This window comes from Macaca thibetana, chromosome 5 (assembly GCF_024542745.1).
Source record: "Macaca thibetana thibetana isolate TM-01 chromosome 5, ASM2454274v1, whole genome shotgun sequence".
NCBI classification, from domain to species: Eukaryota; Metazoa; Chordata; class Mammalia; order Primates; family Cercopithecidae; genus Macaca; species Macaca thibetana.
Window position 1 is genome coordinate 130,325,450 of NC_065582.1, and position 25,375 is coordinate 130,350,824.

At 40.4% G+C, this 25,375-nt stretch overlaps 1 protein-coding gene across 1 annotated transcript in view; it reads left to right on the forward strand.

Annotated features, from left to right (window-relative positions):
• LOC126955312 (extracellular matrix organizing protein FRAS1) overlaps positions 1-25,375 on the forward strand; it is a 344,588-nt gene that overhangs the window by 181,527 nt on the left and 137,686 nt on the right. Inside the window, exons 7-14 of the mRNA XM_050791751.1 lie at positions 2,387-2,470; positions 4,211-4,312; positions 4,607-4,798; positions 9,511-9,600; positions 12,296-12,331; positions 13,720-13,867; positions 15,189-15,332; positions 17,188-17,322. Coding sequence (XP_050647708.1) covers positions 2,387-2,470; positions 4,211-4,312; positions 4,607-4,798; positions 9,511-9,600; positions 12,296-12,331; positions 13,720-13,867; positions 15,189-15,332; positions 17,188-17,322 — 931 coding nt within the window. The remainder of the gene's footprint in view (positions 1-2,386; positions 2,471-4,210; positions 4,313-4,606; positions 4,799-9,510; positions 9,601-12,295; positions 12,332-13,719; positions 13,868-15,188; positions 15,333-17,187; positions 17,323-25,375) is intronic.

Below are 25,375 nucleotides of genomic sequence, written 5' to 3' on the forward strand. Positions count from 1 at the left end.
TTGTACTGGGGAGAAATTTTGTCAAGAGCTTTCAGCCATAATACACTATAAACTTCTTTATCATAAGTATTTTTATTTAAGGAATACTGGAAACCATAATTGAATATATCTTTAGTAATAGTCCTACCCCAAGTTGTAGTGGCATTAGTAATACGTTTTAGTACTAAACCCCTGTTTACTGGGCACCATATTAGACCTAGGGTTGGCAAACTTTTTCCATAAAGAACCAGATAACAAATGTTTTTAACCTTGTGTGCCATACAGTCGGAACAACTATTCAACTATACCATCGTAGCACAAAACCAGCCATAGACAATATATAAATGAATGGGCATGGCTATGTTCCAGTAAAGCTTTATTTACCAAAACAGGCAGTGGGCTGGATTTAGCCCACGGACCATTGTTTATTGGCCCCCGTATTAGACTCTGTGGTTAGAAGGGCCTGTATATGGCGGTCAGAATGATAGAATTCAGGTGTATGGTAGCAACAAAAGTGTACATCAAAAAGCCTTTCCCATCACTGCTCCACCTCCCTACTCAGCTTCTTCTTACTTCCTCTCCAGTCCTGGCTGTAATGCACCAGTCCAGATGGATCTCAGCTCTCAATCATGTAGTTCTCCTGTTTCCTGAAAATGTTCTCTTTAATGCTTTTCCTTCCTGCTCTTGTTAGTTTATATTTTTGAAGAAAGATTCTGTTTTGGTCAATATGACGTATAATTAGATGTTGCCAATAAGATTTGGAAAGCACAATTTGCCCTATACCAACCACCGTACAGGTAATACCTCCCTCCCTGCGTATACTCATGAGGACTCTGCTACAGTTCTTGAGTCTACTCCATGCTGGTTAAGACGGATTGATGCTAACTCTATGCCTATTCAATATTTGTGATTTTGACATTTGTTTCCTGTTTGTCTGACATTGTGTAAGGCTTAGTTCATTTGTTTATTATAATAAAGTTGCTGAATAGTGTAACATCAGCTAACGTTTATTTTCTCACTGAAAGCTTATTAAACTGAAGAGGTCTGTCTGAAGTCAAGAAATGCTAAATGATTGCAGTGCAAGTTCAATTTCCACGTATTCCATTAAACATCAGTGGTCATAATACTTTGCATATAGAAAAATAAAGAAATAAAACAACCTAAAACACAGAAAATAGTTGTCAATTTAATTCTAGTGGTTCAGGTATTTGAAATAAATCCCAGTTAGGTAGTGATACATGAATCCAACTCATCATATAAAATGGAGTTAAAGAATTGCTGAGGTATGACTGGGGTTTTCCACAAAAAATTATAATTCTGTGACTCCACCCCTCCCAAGTAGACTGGCCCTTCTTGTCCTTGCAGCATGAATACCAGAGTAACAATGACAATAAAATTGTGTTTTCTACTCCTCATAAGAGAAAGTGAAGACAACTGTTCTAGATTTATCTTCTATATAAAATCTGCCACTTCTTAGTTATTGACAGTTGGTTCGTTCTCACCCTTTCCTCTGCCTTTCATTTGTCTCCTTTCCCCACATTGAAGAAGGCTGTAGTGATAAGTCAAAGTAAGAGGCTGACTCTTCGGCATTAATGAAAATTAAAGAAAGAAAATTCTTCTTAGGGCAGCAGAGACAAATAGTCTGATATTCTGGGAGTGCTGGTTGTGGTAGAGGTGAGAATGTAGGGACAGGGCAGTTGGGAAAGGCTTCTTTGGGTATTTAATCTGTCACCCACGTTTCTCTGCACTGGCTTATTCCCAGATATCTAGAGATATGAGTGATTTTTTTTCATGTGAAAGATCCCTCCAATGCACATATAAATATGTGTCCATTCATGTAAATAAATGTACACATTTATATATATGCAAAATAATAGTGAAGTAGCTTATTAAAGGAAGGATACCTTCACTTCTGAGTTTCAGGATGACTCTGCAGGAGTATCAGTGTTCTTAAATGTTGGTATGGTTGGTACTCAGAAGTCCTGCTGTCAACCAGTTACCATTACCAAGTTAGCTGTGTGACCTTGGGCAAGTTACACACCTCTCTGGTCTTTACTATTCTCGTTTGTAAAGAAAGGATAAGAGCATCTACTCATAGGGTCATGTGAAACACTTAGAACAGTGCCTGGAAGACACCAAGAACCATTATTATTGTTATTTGTGCTTTTCTTTGCTTTTAAAATAAGACAGAACTTGAGGCATATGCAAACTTCTTAAGGGCACCCTGACCTTGGAAGTGTTCATTCTTATTAGAGCCCCAGGTAACTAAGAAATGTTAAATGAGAGGCAAGTGCTGTTATAGATGCTTGGGGCGCATGATTTAGTTGGCTGTGAATGAAATTTTCCTGCTGTTGTGGATCTTATTAATATCACTTTGTGATGGATTGTTCCTGTTCTGGGTGTTAAGGATGAGACTGTAGTCCGAGTCCCTGGAAAATGTTGCCCGCAGTGCTCTGCACGATCCTGCTCTGCAGCTGGCCAAGTATATGAGGTAAGCTTTCATGCTCCCCTTGTAGGTGTTTTGACAATCTGTTCTCACACATCTGCCCTCCACCCACTCCAGCCACCATAAGTCGCCACCCTCATGTCTGACTCTGCCAGGATTAGTAACTCAGTACATAAACAGCTTTTCTCTTCTCTTCATAGAAAACGTGTGTGAAAAAATTATGTTGAAGGGGATTATAAATATAAAGGAATGTGCTGGCAAGCAGCACCTGGTTCATGAACCTTGGTGAACTTACTGTTCACACATCTTGAAGGGGATAAAAAGGGCTATTATTGGTTACCGTCAGTTTACATTTAGCTTTGAGGCTCTGGGGATGTCTATCTGCTTTGGCTGGATTTTATGCATTGATATCCAGAAACAGTCTCTTCACACCCCTGCCATCTTACACTGGGGAAAACCCAGGAGTGGTAGAAGAGAGAGGGAAGGGAGGCGAGAGGCTGTTGGTGGTAGAACCTGCAAACTCAAAAGTACTATTGGTAGCCTGGATAACTTTGTGCCTAACACGTAGTAGGCATCAAATAAAGATGAGTTTAAAAAATTGAATGAATAGATGAATGAATGAGTGAATGTTCTGTCTTGGGAGTGCCTAACTGGTCCAGAAAAAGGTTACCTTACTCAAAAGCAAAGAACACATAAAAAATAAACTCAATTACTTCCCTTACTCACCAGCCATTCTAAAAAGGACTAAATAGAAATTAGGATCATACCTCTCAGTAGAAAATGTGAAAATAAGTATTAGGGGATGGGTGCCTCAAAAATTCTAGACAGGTCACTTGAAATCTGAATGAAAATAACTAATTGGGGAGGATTTTTATATGTACTTGATCTGTGCTGCGTGACACAGTGGCCACATATGTGGCTTGCATTATATTTTTATTGGACAGGATGGTTAGACTAAGTTTTTCTTTGAAGAGACAGGCTCTATATCTGTAATGGCATTTTCAACTGCAAGGAACAGAAATCCCACTGTAAAAGTTGCTAAAATGCTAATATTAATTATGTCATCTAACACAAAGTCTAGAGGTAGGGTGGGGCAGCTGCAGGTTTATCAATTCAGGTCTCAATGATGCCTTCAAGGATCTAAGCTCTTTTGATCTTTCTACCTGCCACCCTTAACATGCTGGCATTTGCCCTTCATCTTGTCCCCTCCCATCCCCAAGGAGACCTCCTCAGCCCTGGGCAGCTCATCCTCACACAGCTATTACTAAAGGTTGGTAGAAGAGAGGGGTGGGATTTTGTTTCATGTGGGAGGAGAATTTTTACTTTGACCTCCACCACTCTAGCAAATTTCCCCTGAGGTCCCCTCCGGTTGAACAGTGTCCAGGCCCTAGCTGCAAGGGAAGCTGGCAAAGTGAGTATATGGCAGTGAGGGCTGGGCCTCCTAGCAAAGGCAAGAGCTAAAGAATGCCATGGATGAGCCAGTCAACAAGGGCTTTCTGCCCATCTCAGTGTCCCGAGTCTCTATGTGCCTGGCACAGAATGGGCCCTCAACACACCTGTAGAATGAATATAGGTGAATGAAAATTAATCTAAAGTCTCCTTTGGACATTTATTGACTGTCTTCATAGAAGCTATTCCTATCTAAATGTTATCATTTCTCAAGAGTACATTCAATGTGGCTCAGCTTACAAATGTAATAAAAATCAGGTATCTTATGTGTCAGTGCTTCTGTTTGATGTATGGGACATTTGATTTTCCACGTTCTTCTTTCTTGTCTTCATGCAGCATGGTGAGCAGTGGAGTGAAAATGCCTGCACCACGTGTATATGTGACCGGGGTGAGGTCAGGTGTCACAAGCAGGCCTGCCTGCCCCTGAGATGCGGAAAGGTATTTGAGAGTGTGTACCTTACTTGTCTAAGCTCTATTCTGGATCATTTAAGGAATGTACTTCTTATTCCCAGGGGAATCAAAAGTTGTATAATGTTTGCAAAGTTACATAAAGATATGAGAGCTCTGCTTCCTAGGAAGAAGGGTTGAGGTGCAAGGGATCCTGCCCATCGTGGATCGGGCCAGGGAAAGAGCCCTGTAGAGCTTTGGTATTTTGGATCCTCCTGCCTCTGTTGGCTCGGGTGTTTCACTGTCTCCTGAGGACTGCCCCTCACCTTGCTCCCTGTGTCCTAGGGTCAGAGCAGGGCTCGGCGTCATGGGCAATGCTGTGAGGAATGTGTGTCTCCTGCTGGGAGCTGCTCCTATGATGGGATTGTGCGGTACCAGGATGAAATGTGGAAGGGCTCGGCCTGTGAGTTCTGCATGTGTGATCATGGCCAAGTGACCTGCCAGACTGGAGAGTGTGCCAAAGTGGAGTGTGCCCAGGTAAGAAGCAGGGGCATTTCCATTATGACTGTTGCAGCTCTTTCCAATGGGGTAGTAAGGCGCCCTGCCTGTTCTTTACTTCTTGGCAGCAGCAGGGATGTCCACATTGACTTCTCACATTTCATAGGACCTTCTAGCATAAAGATTCCATGGTATAAAATGAATGTCACTGTCTGTTCAGACTAGCTCAGAACAGCCCCTTGGAGCTTTTAACTCTCAGTGCATCTGGTCAAATTGGAAGCCCTGAGCCAGAGACATGAAAGGGAAGGACATGATATGGGACATTAGCCTATCAAACAGCACAGCTGGATCTCATTGCTGATGGCGAGCTCAGTTCGTCCCGGCTGTGAAACAGGGTCCACAGGTGTGCTGGTGGCCGGGCTCTTGTTGTAGGCCTCACTGACAGCATTTAGCAGAATGATAGGGGCCACTTCCATGGATCAGGAAAAAACGTAACATGCTTTCTGTTTTTAAGAGAGAGCAAAGGGGACCTTATAAACAATTAACTCCATTGGCCTCTGTTAACCTCTGCTGTCTGCAGAGTTTCTAGAAGCTTCTAACAAAGCAGCCTCTGTTTGGACTATAGATATACTGTATATTGGAGGGAAATGACTATTTTTTTTCTCTTTGAACTTGATTTTGACCCATTACAAAACAAATTGCTTTTAAAGTTGTCTCCTTCTTCCTCACCGCTCCCTTCCGCCCCACCAATTTCCCTCTGGGCCATGGACTTGAGTAGATGAGGGAAATTAGAAATATCTGGAGCCCTGGGTTTCTGTGAAGGCATTTTTCTGTCTAGTTCTTCTCCCCTACTTCTCAGCTCCTCTTAACCCTGAGCCTAAGGAGGAACAACCTTTCAGACATGGCTGTCATTGGCAGGGTTATTTTTCAATTTGTCTCCTACTTGTAGGTCTTGACAGAGTTGAGACATATTTAGGTAAAGAAGGACTTGCTTTTTGCAGATTTATTTCCCCCCACATGCCTTTTCATTTCTTTTCTTCATGTTAGGGGAGTCAGGGTGGTTGGATGAAGATGAGAAGAAAACCTAATCAGGGCCCTTTTTTGTTGTCTCTCTCGGGCTGAGGCTGGGCTTCCCTGCCTCGGCAGTCTGCCCCAAGGATCTCATTTCATTTTCTAAGGCCTTCGTTTATGTAACATCCTAGAATTTACGAAAAATGTGGGAGAGGAGATTCTGGTAGGGTGGGTCCTTTAACCGTCTAATTTCAGTGAGATCTGAACAAAGAGTCTCAGTCACAGAAAATTGTTTAGCCTGTATCCCCAGCATTTCTGCATTTCCACATGCCTGCCTGCTGCTGTCAGCTGTGACACCTGGCTATGGTGGCATGAGCCAGGCATTCTTGGCTATTCTTAGAGAATGTGAGGATTAGCTGCCAAAGTGGAGAGCACTTCAGTATTCCTCAAGTCACCCCATAACACTCTCTCATCCCTTTCTAGTTACTAGTCTTTTCTTTTATGAATTGAGGAGTTCTGATGCCTCGCCTATTTCTCCAGATCTTTAACCAGCTAAATTGTTTTTTTTTCCATATTACTTCCATGTTTCCCAAGTTTTGTTTAAAGCCCTGAGTTCTAAACTAGAAACTCTACCAGAAGTGAAATTTTAACCGACATTGAATCTGATGAAAAATATCTCTTAGTCTTCTTTATATGCCATGTTTCTGTTGACCTTGTTAAATAAAGCCCGGATGTACTAACTTCCTAACTCCTGCTTAGCTTGTATCACTGGTGATAAAAAGATGAATAAGGCACATTATGACCTTAAGAGTTTCCAGGCTTTTTAGGAAGTCAGATATGTAAGCAAAAATTATAGCATGGCACCAATGAAAATATGAGTTAAATATATTAGGAGCTCCCAGAGGAAATGACTATGTCTGCCAAGGGGCATAGTGGAAGCGCCCTGTTGATATTTTTATTCAGTTCTACCCCACTTTCTGCCTGTCTTCTTCTGTAAAATATCAAGGTCATTTTGATTTCTGATCTTGGATACCAAGGGTGGATTAAGTGTGAGTGCAATGCACATCAAAAAGATACAGAGAAGTTAATTTTTAAAAGAAGAGGCAAAGGTGTGCAGCTTCACTGTTGTCTTCATGATTACATTGGTTATCAACAGCAGTGTTCTGAATATCTTTGAAATCAGCATACAGTTTTTGTTGTTAAAAAAGAAGAAAACAGCCTGGTCTTTGTCTTTGCTATATTCCACCAAATCTCTAAACATTGAAACATAAACAAATCAGTGGTAGGCTAGCACAATATAATGATTTTCATATTTCTAGATTTGATGATGTCTTCGAACCTGAATTCAGGTGAAGAAGTCAAATTAGCTTTTAAAGAAAAGGACCTAGCATTCACATCTGAAGCATAAAATGGAACGGGAAAAATTGAAGCTTGGAGCAAAATGCATAGGAGAGGATAGGCATGTGGTAAATGCGAGCTGCCTTTCCCCGCTCCAGTGGAGGCAGGTTCCCTCAAAAGAGCGTTTCCTTTTCCGATGAGCAGGTTAGCCCAGTCTTAATCATTGGTCTGGTGGCTGTAGGTATGATTAGGTGGGGAAAGGGTAGATTTCTGTCTGGCCTATGCAACAGAACCCTCTTTAAAGGGAAAGAGTATGTTTGTTTCTGAAAGCAATTTTACTCAAAAGTCAAATGCTAATTGGAGTGAACTCCCCACTGCAGTGAACTGATGTGGTTTGGGGCATTCAGGCTGCTTCTATAAATAGCAGATCTATCTGAAACCTCCCACCTCACCAAAACCGAATCCTTGTGCCCCAGGAGCAGTGCTTACTGTTACTTACAGTGGTGTTTGAAGGTCGAGAACAACCTTCCTGTTGCATAGGCCTTTCTGTTTCTATCCTTTCCCTACCTAGTCATACCTACATCCACCAGTCCAAAGACTGAGATTGGACTAACTAACCTGCTCATCAGGAAAAGGAAGCACTCTTTTGAGGGAATTTACCTGCAGGGGAGCCTGGCAAAGCAGCTCACATTTATGGAGTGCCTACCCTCTTCTGTGTATTTTGCTACAAGCTTTAATTTCTCTCCCACAATTTTTTCAATACCTGCCCCCGCCCCACCACCACCCCAGCCACTTTCTTTGCCTCATTTAGGTGATAGGGAGTCACTTTTTAGTTTTGTCTGTATATATTTTAGTGGACACTCAAGAATCTCTCATGAGTTTCGTCTTTTACAGAAGTACGCATAGTCAGTCTTGTTTCAAAACATTGTTTTAAGTGACTTAGATTACATGCTTATTAACTCTTATATGCTTTGAAAGCAAATTTTGGTGTTTCTGTGTTATGCCTTCACTACCAACTGATTTGTCACGTTTCTGCAAAACAATTTATATGTAAATACATCTGCTCTCTGTAGTACCCCCTGCTCCCTACTGGCCTCTGATTGATGTGAAATCTTGATGGACAGTAATCTATATAACTCCAAAATAATTATAATCATTTATGTATTTTTGTGTTTCTTCTAAATGTTTAGATTTTCTCTCAGTAAAATAACATATTCGTTCTAGAAAATTTTGAAGGCTCAAGAAAACTGGAAAAGAGACTTAAAAATCCATCTATAATGCTACCAAAGACATCCAGTGCATCCAGAGACAACCAATGCTTTCATAATATTTGTCATTAGTACAGTGTTTTTAAACAAAATATCATTATGATTATTCTGTTTATGCAAATTTATATTATTCATTTTTCATTTAACATGGTTTCTACACTTTTAAATATAATACAGGCCCCAAATTAAATATTAAATATTTAGAGAAACATTACCATTCTTTAGAAAGTAGATATATCTTTCAAAAGTGAAAAGTGCTTTAAAGAATACTCTTTAGACTACAGATATTATATGTTAGTGTAGAATACTAACATATAGATCAGATGTTAGTGTATACACATGAAAAATTAGAAACAGAGATGGTGTTTTTAACATCAGATTTTCTGGGAGATGGGACTTCAGTGGAATTACACTTTCTAAATTAGAGAATTGCAAATTATTTACATTTTTACAGCAAGCATTTATTATTTTATAAAAAATAAAAATTTTAAAATTATCAATACTGGGAAATGAAAACGATAAGACTTGGAAAGTTAAATATCCACAAATATGGCAGGGTAGATAAATTAAGATTATTCCTCTTATAATTTTAAGAATAGTTTTGATATGAGTTGACTAGCAGTAAGGGTTTCAGAATATTGAGTAAAGTTTAGTTTTCTACTGCTTAATTTATGCCCAAGACTACATCTGTGCATAAAGGGATACATCTGATTTTGTATTCAGGGATAATTGGTGGTTTGATTTGAGCACTGTTAATGAAACTAAAGTCACAAATTGTATGTTTAAGGTACTGTGATCCTTTTCTGAAACTCAAAGCTTTCCTAGACTATAACATTAACCTTGGTCATCCTTCTTATTCACGTGAGCTCCTGGGCACGGGTAGAAAAGTATGGAGGGATCAGAGCATAAGTATTCACCATAAAAGGAAAGAAAAGGCATGGAGGAGTGTGCTGTGTGGACTAGACTCCCCATAGGAAGACAGCACACGAGGAGATGAAACAGGAAGAGGGCCAGAGCCAACTGTGTGCCAGGGTTTCTCATTCCAGTCAGGGAATCCAACTGCTTCGCAATTTAGCCCTGCTACCTGGAGATGTTAATTTGATATATGTGCCACTGCAACCCTTATTTCTACAGGGTGAAGAATTAATTCACTTAGATGGAAAATGTTGTCCTGAATGCATTTCAAGGGATGGTTATTGTGTTTATGAAGGAAACGGAAAATTCGTGAGTATCAGGCTAATAACCAAAGATGATTTAAAATTAATTCAAAATTAATCTAATGAGAGGACATTACCTTCTTGTTTCTTTTACCCATGCCTTTGTTCAACAAATGTTATTGTGCACCTACTATGCACCAGGCTCTGGGGATGCAGAAGGGAATACAACAGGCAGAGTTCCTGCTGTCTTGGTGGGGCATACTTTGTGGTATAGGGACACAGAAAACACACACACACACACACCACACATACTACACGTCAGGTGCTGAGGAGCACTACGTAGAAGAATAAAGCAGTGCAAGTGGGCCAGACAGTAGCTGTGCAGGACGGTGGGATGTAGGGGGTGTGTTCCTTTATATAAAATGGCGAGGAGGTTTCTCTTACAGAAAACTTTGAGCAGAGCCTGAAGGGAGGGAGCCGGGTAGATGTCTAGGAGGAAACATACCAGGAATAGGGATCAGGAAATGCACAGTCATTGAGATACAAGTGTGTTTGGCATGTTCAAGAATTTGGAGTCTGGTGGGAACTTAGTGAATGAGGGAGAAAGGCATTGGCCATGAGGTCTGGTAAGTAGCCTAGAGACCACAGTTCTTTACCCTGAGGCAGATGGGAGCTGTTGGGGAGTTTTGAGCAGAAGAGTGCTGGGCTCTCCCTTAACTCATGAAAGGACCACTTTGGCTGCTGCATGGGTGAGTGACAGAAGGAAATGAAACTGGAGGTAGGCGATCTGGTTAGTGGGGTTTTGTAATGGTCCAGGCAAAGGGCAATGGTGGCTTGGCCTAGGCAAGAAGTGGTGCATTTGGTAAAAAGTGACCAGGCTCTAGATTTATTTTGCAGGTAGCAGTGACAAGGTTTTGTTTGATTACACGTGGGGTAAAACTCTATTTACTAAGGTTTTATTTTGCCCTCTGTCTGTACTTTTCTATTACTCAAAGGAAATACATTTATCTTAATCTTTTCAAATTTTCTGAATTTATGTAGCCCATATTTTTCATGTTGGGTATTGGAATGTTGATAAATTCATTATGTTTTTTAAAATATGCCAGTTGGTCATAAAAACAACTGCTTCTTTGACCGGTCAGAATAGGATTACAGTAGTACCCACTTATCACAGAATATGTGCCAAGGTCCCCAGTGGATGCTTGAAACTGTCAGTAGTACTGATCCTGACTGGCATCAATTGAAAAACATTTCTGTTCATGTTTTCCACTGACAGTTAATGCCTTTTCCATCTTAACTAACCACTTATCACACACTATGGCTGTAACTTTTGCAGTTTGAGCTGCAACAGCAAAACTAGCACAAATTTGTTTTTACTTCTTCACAATTTCATAGATAGATTTATTCTTACTTTAGACCTTAGCAACCTCAGCATAAATTTTTTTCTTTCGTTATTAAGTCAAGAACTTTCATCTCTTCACTTAAAGGAAGCACTTTGCAGCTTCTCTTTGGCATATCCAAGTTGCCAGCATCACTACTCTTGGACTTTGGGGCATTATTAAGTAAAATAAGAGTTACTTGAATATAAGCACTGTGATACTGAGATAGTGGCTCTGAAAACCAAGATGGCTCCTGAGTAACGGGCAGTGGCATCTACAGCGTGGACATGCTGGACAAAGGAAGGACTCAGGTCCCAGGCAAGATGGAGACAGACAACTTGAGATTTTCATCATACTACTTAGAATGACATGCAATTCAAATCTGATGAATTTTATATTTCTTGAATTTTCCATTTAGTATTTTCCCACCATAGTTGACCGGGGTTAACTGAAACTGCAGGAAGTGAAACCATGAATAAGGGGGAACTACTGTCTACAAATTAGGAATAAAGACTTTGACTGGTGAACTGATTCCTCCACACTTTTTTTTTTCCTTTTCTTTTTTTTTTTTTTTTTTTTTTTTGATTTGGGTAAATTACATCCATCAACCTTCCAGTGTTTCTGTACATTCTGGGGAGGCAGTATTGTATAGTGTTAACAGCACAGGCTCTAGGTTCAAATCTCTACTTTGCTGTGTACTGTGATCTTCGGCAAGTTACTGAATCCTCAGTGGAAACTAGAGATAACAATAGTACTTACCTCATGGGGCTGTCGAGATGTTATGTGTGAAGCACTTAGAACAGTGCTGTCTTGGCACGATTTTTAAAAAGCTGAAAACATCGGCATATTATTATTTTGCTGTTGGCATTGTTTCCTAGTGATAGATCACACTTTAGTCATTCTCATTTCCTAAGAATTTAGGAGGTTTTAAAGCCTCCCTATAAATGTTGAATTTATATTTTCTCATAGTATCCATTTTCCTACTCATTTTTGGAGACAAATTAAACTCAGTGAAAGTAAAGAAAACGAAGTTATTTTAAATAAGTACAAATCTCCATCATGCTCTGGTACCATGCAAAATTCAAGAATTTGCCCTTGCAAGTTCAGGTTCCTTGACCATAAAGTCCTTAGTGTTGAGGGGAATTGAAACTAAGTACTCAGGCACAAAGTGAGAATTCAGAAGTATTTCCTAGGTGTGTTGTTTTCATCTCAGATTAGTATGCTTTTCTTGTTTTTGATAAGATAGATTTCATCTCTATTCATAACCAATAAATAAAGTTGCATGTTACCTGGTAAAAATGGATAACTCCTAATGAAAAAATAAATAGATCAGCCTAATAGTGTTTTTAGTGGCGTAATAAAGACATTTCTCTTTGTTCCTAGATATCCTCAAATGCTAGTGAAGTTAAACGTATTCCAGTAAGTATAGCTTTTTAACTTGTACATAGATCATTATAAAATTGTTTTATGTAATGATCTGCATGAAATATCATGGGGAAAACGTAGTACCTTAGTATTTTTAACAGTCACATTTGATGGCACTATGACCAGAAATTAAGGGTCTTAATGATAATTCAGACTTTGATGCATTGAACTTTTGCTCTTTTCTTTAGCCAATTGTTTTAGGCAGTTGATAAGTAATACTTCTCCAACCACAAGCTCCTACATAGATTCTTTCCCTTGTGATATTTTTCTCTCCCTGATTTTTTTCTGGCCTAGAAAACTCAGTTTAACCATCGGTAGAGTTTTATGTACTGCAAAGTGCTGAAGAAAGAGCTTCTTGGGTTTGCAAGCATTCATTCCCCAAATAATCCCGAATTTGTTCTCTCCAGATTGTCTACAGGACAGTGTTATATGGTTTCTTTTAAAGGGAAAATGCAAGCGTTTAACACAGCAATTTTACAATAAGGGGTCTGATCTCCAGACGGGTCTGCTTTCAAATGGAAGAAAAGCACTTCTGCCTTCTCAAGATAGTATTGCTCAGTTTTGTAACATTTAATGTTCATTTTGCTAAATACTGTCACATTAATTCTTTGAGATGTTCAATGTCTGCTGACTTAATAAGCATTTTATAAAATTGTTACTTTAAAATCTGCTCTCCTGTTTTCTCCTGTTTCACCTCCCTCATCACCCCAATACTTTCTGGTAAGAAACTCTGTCTCTTTCCTGTAAGCAAAAATGAATTGTTCTTCACAATTCAATTTGGAATCTCTGCCGACTACTAATGTTTATTTTCGTAATTTGCTTGGATGAAAAGAGTATTTTAGTGTGTGAAAGCTTAGGGCACATCTACAGCCCATTAAAAGTAGGCCTGCAAAAGTTTTACTTTTTAGAATATAATGACTCAACTGTTAACTCTTACTGTGGTAACCATAAGGAAATTCAGGTTTTTAACTAAGTGTCCCACTGTTATTTTAAAGATTGTATTTAACTCACCTGCTAATCACTAGGTACATTGTAATCTCCTTTGATGTTTTTGGTGAAAGAGGTTGAGAAACAAGTTTTAAATGCCTTTTACATATTCTATTAGCCCTAGAATACTTTCACAGCTTATCTCTGAGTGTGCCTAAAATATCTCGGCTGGTGCTCTACATTGAAATAAACCCATTATGAACAAAGAAAGAGAAATTCTGTCTTTTTAAATTTAGGACTCTTTTGCTGTTGTTCTATTTCAGAGTTAGATTTGGCAGAGTACTGATTAGCTGCCTTCACTTTGTCCTTATGGAAATTGTAAGTTCTTCAGCAGCAAACTCTCTTCTGAATTACTGTACCCCGATGACAATGCTGTTCTTCACTTTTGTACGTAGGAGGGAGAGAAGTGGGAAGATGGCCCTTGCAAGGTGTGTGAGTGCCGAGGGGCTCAGGTAACTTGCTACAAGCCCTCTTGTCCACCATGTCCAGTGGGCACACTGGCCTTAGAGGTGCAGGGACGGTGCTGTCCAGACTGCACATCGGGTGAGTCCATGTCTCCTCGGTTTCTACTGAGATAGTTTTACTGCCAAAAAGCTCAGAGATTCTCTTCCCCAACCCCTCGCTTCTTTTTTGTTTAGTTAACCAATGGGTTTGTGTGTTTCTCCATAATTTTTCTAACAAATGATGCTAATTAATCCTTGTCCATGTAATTGCCAAACTCAACAGATTATGAGCATGTGACCTTGGGCAAGTCATTGACCCTCTTTAAACCTCAATTTTCTTGTTGATAAAATATGCCTTATGTATCTTGTAAAATTATTGTGAAAATCAAACAACATGTTTGAAGACTTGTAAAGGTAAATCTGTCTTCTGTTGTTCAAAATATAAAAATAATTTCTCAAAGTGTATTATGGGTGTTCTTTGTTCTTAAGGTGAGCTATTAAACAGATGGTTCCTTTTGGAGTTCTCAAATGGGTTTTTAAAGTTTACAGACTCATTAATTTTTTCCAAAAGATAATTTTGTCTACTTGTTCTGCAATTCTTTCAAATCACCTGGGGTTGAATTAGTTCCAGTTAATAATTGTTGGCAGGCACTGGAGTTGCTCTGGTTGAGTAGTAATTTGCCTATAAGCTTAGTCTCTTTTGGAGAAGTGGCATTTTCTTCCATTCATATTTCATAATTAATTGTTTTTATTCACAGGCCATAATTTTCATATTGGCAGTTGCTCTTGTTGCACTCAACTTATTTTGGCTAATCGCAGTGTTTTTCTGGAGAGTTTATCAAGGAAAAAGCAAAGCCACTTTATGGCTTAATTATGTTACCTTCACCAAAGGGCTCTCTGGGCTTTCCAAAACAAACATTTAGCATATTATGATGCACTATATATACCGAAAATCAGGTCCTTGACAACGTCAAAACCTGAAAAAAGAAGTCCCTTGCTGGTAATTACCACTAAATTCAGTGACAACCCTAATTACTGAAAATGAGATTTGAAATTTTGGAGAAAAAGAAGAAAATGAGTTGCATTTTTCTTAGATAAAAATAACTTTTTAAACATTGTAGGTTTTATGTCTGAACTGTTTGTACATGTCGAAGCTTAAGAAGAACATCGGAGGTATCATAAATTATTGAATCTGTTTAAATCATACATTATGGAAGTAGTCATTCCTGTTTCTTGAAGTGTTCCAGCAGGTAGAGGCTGTTCTTCTAGTATCTTCATGTTGGGACTATGGGAGACAGTGATGAATTTCAGACAAGGAAAACTTCCTTGCAATCTCGCATTGAAATGCTTCTTTTTTTTTTTCTTAGAGAAATAATAGATGGAGTTCACTGAGTTCTCCCCTTCTTTGTGCTTGATTTCAGTTCATTGCCATCCAGATTGTTTGACATGCTCTCACTCTCCAGACCACTGTGACCTCTGCCAAGATCCCACCAAGTTACTGCAGAATGGACGGTGTGTGCACAGCTGTGGGCTGGGTTTTTACCAAGCTGGCAGTCTCTGTTTAGGTATGGCTCTGAGTGGACAACCCAGAGGTGGTGGTGTGTGGGAGGCAGACTCATCAAAGATTGTGATTCTTAAACTGAGGCTCAATATTGCCAAGGAGGGGGTCATGCATGCAGCATGTTTTTGAGATGCACAATGTCTAAAAACCTCTAGAAGGTAGTAACATCATCTATAGGTTACTTGCCCTCTCTACCTGCAGGTCTCTTTTTCTGCCATTTTATAGGTATTTTGGTGCTTATTGGAAGACAGGTGATGTAGAGGTTGTTAGGTAGTCATAGTTGAATTTTTTTTATTTTTGAAGACTTTCAAGGATAGTAATATCATCAGGATACCTGGGCTCCTTCCTTACTCAATTAATCCAGGATAGAAACTTAGAATTGACATAGACCTTCAAGATCATTTACTACAGCTTTCTAATTTTGCAAATGGGGAACTTGTGGGTCAGAGAAATTAACCAACTTTCTCAATATCAAACAGATAGTTAGTAATAGAGCTTATCTCTTATGGGCTACCAGAGGATCCAGAATGGGTTTATGTGCATTTCTGGATGCTACTTCTGAGAAGGAGACCTTACTTGGGAGAGTTGACTTGGTTGATGTCAGATTGTAGTTACTATTCCCTTATTTCTGACTTGTGATGTTAATTATCCATTTAAGAGTGTGTAATTAGTCAGGTGTGGTGGCACATGCCTGTAGTCCCAGCTACTTGGGAGGCTGAGGCAGGAGAATCTCTTGAACCCGGGAGGTGGAGGTTGCAGTGAGCCAAGATTGCACCACTGCACTCCAGCCTGGGCAACAGAGTGAGACTCCGTCTCAAAAGAAAAGAAAAAAAAAAGTGTGTAGGTTTATACCTGATTGTGAATATTTAACCTCTCTCTGCTTCCATATTCTTTTTATTATTATTATTTGAGATGGAGTCTCACTCTGTCACCCAGGCTGGAGTGCAGTGGCATGATCTCAGCTCACGGCAACCTCCACCTCCCGGGTTCAAGTGATTCTCCCTGCCTCAGCCTCCTGAGTAGCTGGGATTACAGGCATCTGCCACCACAACTGGCTAATTTTTGTATTTTTAGTACAGACAGGATTTCGCCATCTTGGCCAGGCTGGTCTCAAACTCCTGGACTCAAGTGATCCACCCACCTATGTCTCCCAAAGTGCTGGGATTACAGGTGTGAGCCACTGCACCTGGTACTTCCACATTCTTATCTATAAAGTGAGGGTAATTCCAGTACCTTCCTCAGAGGGTGGTTATAAGGACCAGGTGTTTTAATACATGTTAAGTGCCTAGACTGATGTCTAGGATACAGCCAGGGATTAATAAGAGTTAGCCACTTTTATTATTTTTGTAATTATTCACTCCTCCACACTTTCTTTCCTAATTCATATAATCTTCAACCTTTTTGAAAGTTACTTATATCTCTTTCATACAGTATTGGTGGAAAGGGGGCAAGAGATCTTGCTAAAAGGTTGCGTGACAAAGATATCGGGGGCTACTGGATAAGAGGAAAAGAACACAGACTCCTCAGCCAAACTGCCTGGTTTCAAATGCCAGCATGTGACCATGAGCAAGTTGTTTAATCTCTCTGAGTCTGTTCCTACTCTGTAAAGTTGGGATTAATAATATCTACCTCCCAGGGTTGTTGTGAGAATTAAATGAATTCATATATGTAAAGCACTCAAACAGTGGCTGACATGAACTGTGTGCTATACAGATGATGGCTGTTAAAATTATTTGTCTGCATTTTCTGTTTGGGACCTGGAGCCTCAACATTGGGCTGTGTAAGCACTGGCATGGGGGTGGTGTCTTTCAGCTAATCAAATGATCCCTTTCTCTTTCTTCAACATTATCTGGAATCAGCCTGCCAGCCCCAGTGCTCCACGTGTACCAGTGGGCTGGAGTGCTCATCCTGCCAGCCTCCCCTGCTGATGCGACACGGGCAGTGTGTGTCTTCCTGTGGGGACGGCTTCTACCAAGATCACCATTCCTGTGCAGGTAATCTCTGGCTGGGTCACAGCTGGGCCAGCTCCCAAGACAGCTCCGCAGCCCTGACCCCACCAAGTGATCTGGGGCCACCAGGGAGCTGTAAGCACTTTTTCCAATACGAGAAGAAACTCTGAACAAGACTTCTGATGGGATGAGGAGAACAGTGTATTAGAGGAATGATACATGTTGAGATGTTGTTTTAATAATCTTATTAGGTTATTAGGTTCTTATCAATATGATTTAGTGGACTTATATGCCTACTTTTATTTTATATTTTTAACTGAGATCTAGTTGAAATTCTTAATATCATAATAGTCTCTTGAGGTAGGAGTAGTCATAATATAACTTAATTTGTTTATACTTGGCCATTTTTTCAATAGAGTTTATAATTATAAGTTTAAAGAGTAAATGTATAAGTAATTTTTTAAATGCAGAAATGGAAGATGGGGGTTGTATTAGTCTGTTTTCACATTGCCGTGTAGAACTACCTGAGACTGGATAATTTGTGAAGAAAAGAGATTTCATTGACTCACAGTTCTGCATGACTGGAGAGGCCTCCGGAAACTTACAATCATGGCAGAAGGCAAAGGGGAAACAAGACACGTCTTACACGGTGTCAGGAGAGAGAGAGAGAGAAAATGAAGAGGGAAGTGCCACTTTTAAACCATCAGATCTCATGAGAACTCACTCACTGTCACGAGAACAGCATAGGGGAAACCGCCCCCATAATCCAATTACCTCCCACCAGGTCCCTCCCTCAACACATGGGGATTACAATTTGACATAAGATTTGAGTCAGGATACAGAGCCAAACCATATCAGGGTTAATGGTGAAAACAAAGACAAGGGGCAGAGATATGAGTTTGTCTTCAGGAGAACAGATAATTAGATGTGCCCAGAAACTAAGGCAGGGTGTGTGGTGGCAGGGAAATCTGAAAAGGCAGATGGACCAGGGGAAGGTCTTGGATGTCATGCAAGGGAGCTGTGATAGCTACTGTCTGCAGCTAAACATAAGGGTGGATCACTGATGAGAATCAGAAGGTGGGCCAATTTGAGGGGCAGCTGATATACTCCTCTCTTTCACACCCTTGGTTAGATTTTCAGGAAAATCATTTGCAGGTAAATGATTGAGGTTAAAAAGGCTACGTTCATGGTATTAATCAGATGTGCAGGCTAAATGAGTACTCGGGCCATGTGCAGGTCCTATGTGGAGGAGGCTGACAGTCCTCTCCATTCCAGTTCATGGTCAGAAGCGGAACTCATGGGGTTGTGGAAACCATGTTGAAAGGAAACACTAATTCTGTTTATGCCGCAGTGATATGAGTGTAGCAGGGCCTGTTTTGTGATCAGTCATGTTGTGGAGTATGGAAGGCAGAATAGCTTCTGAGTTTGACTTGGAGGCTCTTTGATGTCTATAAGAATATCTCCTACATGTCTATATCCTCAGCATCAACGGCTACACAGAGTTCTCAGCATTGTTGAACAAGTGTATGATGAATGAATGAATGAGAATACTACCACTTGGTGGTCCTTCAAAGACCAGTGTTTCAATAGAAGTCTCAGCCATAAAAGAGAAAAGAACCCTTAGTGTTTATAGCTTATCATGTTCTGTTTACCTGTTACTTTAACACAGGTTAAAAGTGGGCACATGCAAATACCTTTATAAGTGTCTAATGGTTAGGCAATTTAGGTAAACTGCTGAAATTTTAATTTGATGAAATTACTGAATGCCTTTACTCCTTTCTTTTATCCCATCAAAGAGATCTCCTAGCACTCGTGACGGATTTGCCTTTAAAAGGGAATTAATTTCCCCTAGATTTTACTCCTTCCTCTGTGCCACCTCCATCCCCTGAAATACGCACATACCACATACATATGACTTTTTTTGGGGGGAGGGCATTTTCCTTTCTTCCAGGCCCATTGTTTTAATTGGTGATGCTAATGCTAGTTTAGGGCATTTTGAAATGGGTAGTATTTCATTTGATTACTGGTTTATGTAGCTCACTGCTTCACATTCCATCCACATATCCACACACAAATGCCTCTAGTAGAAAGTTGCTGGGAAAATTTGTTCATGCTCCCTCCAGGGAATTAAACCAATTTGCTTTAGTTCAGGCTGGTTGCATTTTTATGCATAAAATAAGGAGAAAAAAAAAAAAAAAAAAAGAGCAAAAGGAGAGAGAGAGGATCTTAAAAATTAAAGCTAAAGTTGTGATCAATTTTCATATACTGTCTTGGCACTAAGATCATCTTTCTAGATAAGCTTTCTCAGCTTTGGAATTTTTTGCAATATTCATGCTTGTACCACTTTTGGTGACTTTTCACCACTGACCTTGGAAGTCAGTCACTCAGCTGCTGCTCTTCCAATACGTGCTAAACTTTCCAAAAAGAAGCCTGCCATTTTACGGTAACAACAGGTTTTTCTGGATTGATTCCTTTTGGCAGGGTCATTTATGTGATGATTGGGAAGTTGCCACTTTATTGGCTCATCAAAACCCAAAGAAACTGGGTGCTGTGCTGAGGAAACTAATTACCAGAAATCATCTGATTAATATTCATGTTCACTATGTTGAATAAAGGGCAGAGTGGAAAAAAAGTAGCAGATAAACATGGCTCTTCAACAAAAGAGTACAAGCAGGTAAACCAGAGGGAGTAAAGGAAAACACTTAGTCCTCCCTGAGAATCTTACCCATAAGGACCCTTATCATTTTCTCTTTTCCCTTGAGTTTAGGGGTATATGTACAAGCACACACATGCATATAAACACATGTGCATATATTAATACTATTGTTGCATATTTTGCATGATTAAACTGAATAATGTTGGCCACACGATGCACTCCATACCAGTCCCTGCTTCATTTCCCCTGCCTTCACAACTCCAGAGTTTGATGCTTTGACCACTATACATAAAGGCTTAGCATTAGCCAGTTTTTATACGAACCTAAACTGGAGACAGATGTAGGTTGCCTTTTTTCACAGCAGGTAGGGCCATGGAATGATCACTCTGTTAGTACCCAAAGCTCACATTTTAGTTCTGGCACTCAGACTTCTGCTTTAACCTCTATGTGTCCTTTACCAACAGCTGGATCTGATTAACACCCCCTCTTGCCCATCCTACCCCACTCTTCTTGACTCTGTAGTCCTAGCACTGGGCTTGTACTTTGGTTCCTGCTGCTTGCCCTGCTCTGACCCATTTCCAGGAATTAATAGCCCACCGCTTAATTACCTGGAGACTGATGGGCAGGCTTTATCCAGGTATGGATGCTCTTTGCTCCCCCTCCCCACCTTCCCCACCACAATACTTGACCTGGCACTCTTCCTGCCTGGCTCTTTGGTATCACTTGCCTTGGATTTACTCTATTCCCTCTACCAGGACAGTGGCTCCATTGACTCATCTTAAAAACTCAGGTATTAAATCTAAACTGGATCCAGGTGGAACTCTCCAGGTCCTGAGAACATTCTTCCTTGCTTGTCTTGCCCCTCTTTTCAATCAGTCTCTGTTCCACTCTGGTGGGACCACTGAACTGTGCACACAAATCTTAGATATGAGAGTCCATAAGAATTTTACCAACAACACGCACCATGTAAGATTATGTGAAAATGAGCAACTCATAAGGTTGTAAGCTTTGAAAAGAGAAAGAGTAGGATTTAGACAATTTTTATATGTATATCAATGTTTTGTTTGTCTATTTAAAACTTATTTTATTCACAAAAGCCTGAGGATAGAGCCATGTGTACCTCAGGGCAAATGCTGCCTTCATTCTGCAGGTGCAGATGTCATGGGGAGCCTGGCCCAGTGTTTAAAAGCTTGGACCTGGAAGCTAAACCACCTGGTTTCTTTTTTTCTTTCTTTCTTTCTTTCTTTCTTTCTTTCTTTCTTTCTTTCTTTCTTTCTTTCTTTCTTTCTTTCTTTCTTTCTTTCTTTCTTTCTTTCTTTCTTTCTTTCTTTCTTTCTTTCTTTCTTTCTTTCTTTCTTTTTTTTGAGAGGGAGTCTCGCTCTTTCATCCAGGCTGGAGTACAGTGGCACAATCTCAGCTCACTGCAACCTCCGCCTCCCAGGTTCAAGCGATTCTCCTGCCTCCTGAGTAGCTGGGATTACAGGTGCTCACCACCATGCCTGTCTAATTTTTGTATTTTAGTAGAAACGGGGTTTCACCATATTGGCCAGGCTGGTCTCGAACTCCTGACCTCAAGTGATCTGCCTGCCTTGGCCTCCCAAAGTGCTGGGATTACAGGTGTGAACCACCACGCCCGGCCTCTTTTTTGTTTGTTTGAATTGGCTTATGATTTCTATTATTTATTACCCTTTTTTTTTTTTTAAGACAGAGTTTTGCTCTTGTCACGATCTTGGCTCAATGCAATCTCTGCCTCCTGGATTCAAGCGATTCTCCTGCCTCAGCCTTCCAAGTACCTGGGATTACAGACATGTGCCACCATGCCCGGCTAATTTTGTATTTTTAGTAGAGATAGGGTTTCACCATGTTGGCCAGGCTGGTGCCAAACTCCTGACCTCAGGTGATCCGCCTGCCTTGGCCTCCCAAAGTGCTGGGATTATAGGCTTGAACCGCCGCACCCGGCCTAAACCACCTGGTTTCTAATCTTGCCTCTGTCACTTACCTATTCTTTAACTCCAAGCTTCAATTGCCTTATGGGTAAAACAGGAACGTAATATCTGCCACATTGTACTGCCATGAAGATTGAATGAGTAAATTCACATACTCCATTTAGGGCAGCAGTCCTCAACCCTTTTGGCACGAGGGACTGGTTTCATGGAAGACAATTTTTCCATGGACCGGGGAGCTGGGGGTGGCTTCGGGATGAAACTGTTCCAGCTCAGATCATCAGGCATTAGTTAGATTCTCATAAGCAGCTGTAACTTAGATCCCTCACATAGGCAATTAACAATAGGGTTCGCATTCGCTCCTATGGGGCAGAGCTTGGTGACAATGCTTGCTCACCCGCTGCTTGCCTCCTGTTGTGTGGCCCAGTTCCTCAGAGGCCACAGACTGAAACTGATCTGTGCCAGGGGGTTGGGAACCCCTGGTTTAAAAGATGGTTCCTGGTGTCTAGAAAGCCTTTCATATAAGTTTAGGGACTTGGGTTCTGCTTTCCATTGTCCTTCTTCCTTGTTCCTTTTATCTCATTTCCCCTTTCATTCTTTTTTGACCATTGTTCTAGGTCCTGAGTACATGAAGCATGTAAAGTAAATAAGATTCACTCTTTGCCTATAGTGAGCTCACAGTCCAGGCAGGTTAGTTGCTGCTCGTGGAGATGTAAAATAAAACAAAAACAAACAAAAACAAAAAACCAAAAGCCTTTGAAGTTTATTCTATATTGGAGTGCTGTATGTTCTCAGATTTTGAGATGTAGAGAAGCAAGCAACTGAACATTTTACAGGATTATAAGGGATAGGATTATTTTGAATGGCAACTCTACCACTTGCTGCAAGAGGGCTCTGGCAAGCCATTTAACCTCTCTGAGCTTCAATTTTTTCAACTGCAAAATGGGGATGATATTATCTACTTTAAACCATTATTATGAAGGTTAGAAAAGCTGTTTGAAATGTATAAATACATTATGCCTGGCCTTAGTATGTGGACAATAAAAGGCAGCTATTGATATTATTGAAACCATTCCTTTATTTTTCAACCTATAGAGATAAAACACAAATAGCTTACATTAAGCAAGAAGAGTTTTCTGCCATTAATGTCTCATCTAAAATAAAATCTGCTTTTATATGTTATGGATAAGTAAATATATAGAGAACAGTATACTGTATTCTTTACAATAAATTAAAATCCCTTTTTCTTTAAAAAGGAAAGACAATTTTCTTTAAGTACTCAGATTAAATAATAAGAATCTATGATTATTTGTTTCTTAGCCAATATTGTGACATATTTAGAGGAAAAGTTTATAATAAAAAAACCTGTAACATTTACATCTAGGATGTTGACCTAGTTGACATTTAAAAGCTATGGCCTGAGCAGAGGACCTTCTCAAGTTAATTATTTTTTGGAACTATGGTTGACTGGAGCAGCCAGTCATTTGCAGAAATGAAGCACTGACCCTGCACAGCCAGGTCCAAAGCAGTGGAGGTTTAATGGGTCTTGGTGTTGTGTTCCAACACATGACTTATCCCAGCCTAGCTGTGTACTGGGTGGACCTCTTGACAATGGCACCTATGAAACTACTGTTCTGAAATCCAGGAGCCCTCCTCGCAAGACAGGGGCCCTCCTTGCTCTGTTGGGACGGTCATTGCCAAGGTGGTGTCACCTCCATAGCCCTTGCAACATACCCCAGGATTGGCAGATCAGTCTCAGTTTCATTGCCGGGTCACATACTCAGTTTAGGGGCCCTGCATGTTTCTACCACTGCCTTCACTCATTTTGTTCTACTCTTTACATCCTATGCATTGTTCAGAACTTCTTTGGCATTCTACAGCAATTATGGTCTCTTACTAAATTGCTGACTTTCTCGTAAAAGGTGACTTATTTCTTCAAGTGGTACCTCCTGTCTCTCCCATTCTGTTCATGCATAAATATTGGTGGAGCCTCTTCTGTGTACCAGGCCCTGTCCCAGACACCAGAGATACAGAGTGAAACAGGTAGACAACTTCCCTCTAGTTAAGGAACTTAACTTCCTCAATGGGAGGAGAGTGCCTCTAAACAAATAAACAAGATAATTTTAAATACTTAGATAGTATCGTTACATGAAATTATTATTATCGGTGCTATAAAGATACTTTACAAGGGAATATGATAGGAAATGATCAGTCATTGGGCAGGGACATGTCGTATACTTCTGAATTTCACATGGTGCTAAGTATATCTATGGCCCTTTGGAATAATTTTTGATAGAAAAAATGTGACAGACCATTGCATGGAGAGGAATGAACAGAAATGTACAGGCATGACTAAACTTTGGCTTACATATGACCTATCTTCCAGTTGGCTTCTACTAGTTGCTCCTTGTCCTCAATTTCTGGCTAGTTGTGGCCTCAGGAAAATTACAGACTCTCTATTTTTCTCACTCCTCTTTTTCTTCTCTTTTCCTCATGTTTAACATAGTTGTGTGCTTTATCAGAGTTGGGAAGGTAACTCATAAAATAAACTGTCTTCAAAACTTGGGTCGTGTCCATGGAGTATTTCAGGCCATTCAGAAGGGAAGACAATAGGATTGCCTTCTTAGAATGTAAGTTGTTTTTGAGTAAGCAAGACCCAGTGAGGCAGGTGACAACAGTGTTCCAAGGCCCCTCTCTCTTTGGATATTATATTCATGTGCAGAATAAACGGAGAGAAGAGGGAAAACAGCTGGTGGTGGTGTGTCTGGGACCTGAGCTTTGGCAGGAAGCTGGCTGTGTTTGGCATTCGTCTTTGCCACTTCTAGACCTTTGCTGTGTATGCCAGAAGACAAATGACAGAACAAAAGTATCACATACCAGCAGAGAAAGCCTGCCACAGATGCCACAGAGGTTATCTTTCAGACAGATCCCATTCTTCCTGACAAATCTGAACCCCAAACTATTTCAGCTATGGATTACAAACTAGTGACAAGTCTGCCGGCTTTCTGCCCAGTTTGGAAGGCTCTCAGTTATTTTAGCGAGACTGTATGGCACACATTCTTTCTCTTCTCCATTCCCCACCCAAGCGCTGTCCCTGTTCTGCCCTCCCCTGCTTCTATGCTGCCCACAGAGCTAACAGCACCTCCCTGTTAGTGCTGCTGAGATCTGAGCAGCTGTGTTAGTACAGCCAGGAGGTCTGAGAACTCTCCCCATCAAAAGGTTGTTTTGGTTGGCGGTCCCGCCTTTGGCTCTTCAATTTCAGAAGACATCACTGGAGTAGACAATAGGCATTTAATTAGCAGGGGCCACTGGGTGTAGGATTTGGGAGGGAACACAGGGAGTCCTAGCAGCTGTGGGTTTTCAGTGGTCACAGAGGATGAGTAGAAGCTGAGAAGCTGGTGGTCGTGAAAACCCTTGGATTATACCTGTGTTATCGATTCAGGAATATAGGTAGAGGGGCAGGAGATAGAAGAGAGAACTTTACGAGATACTGCTGATG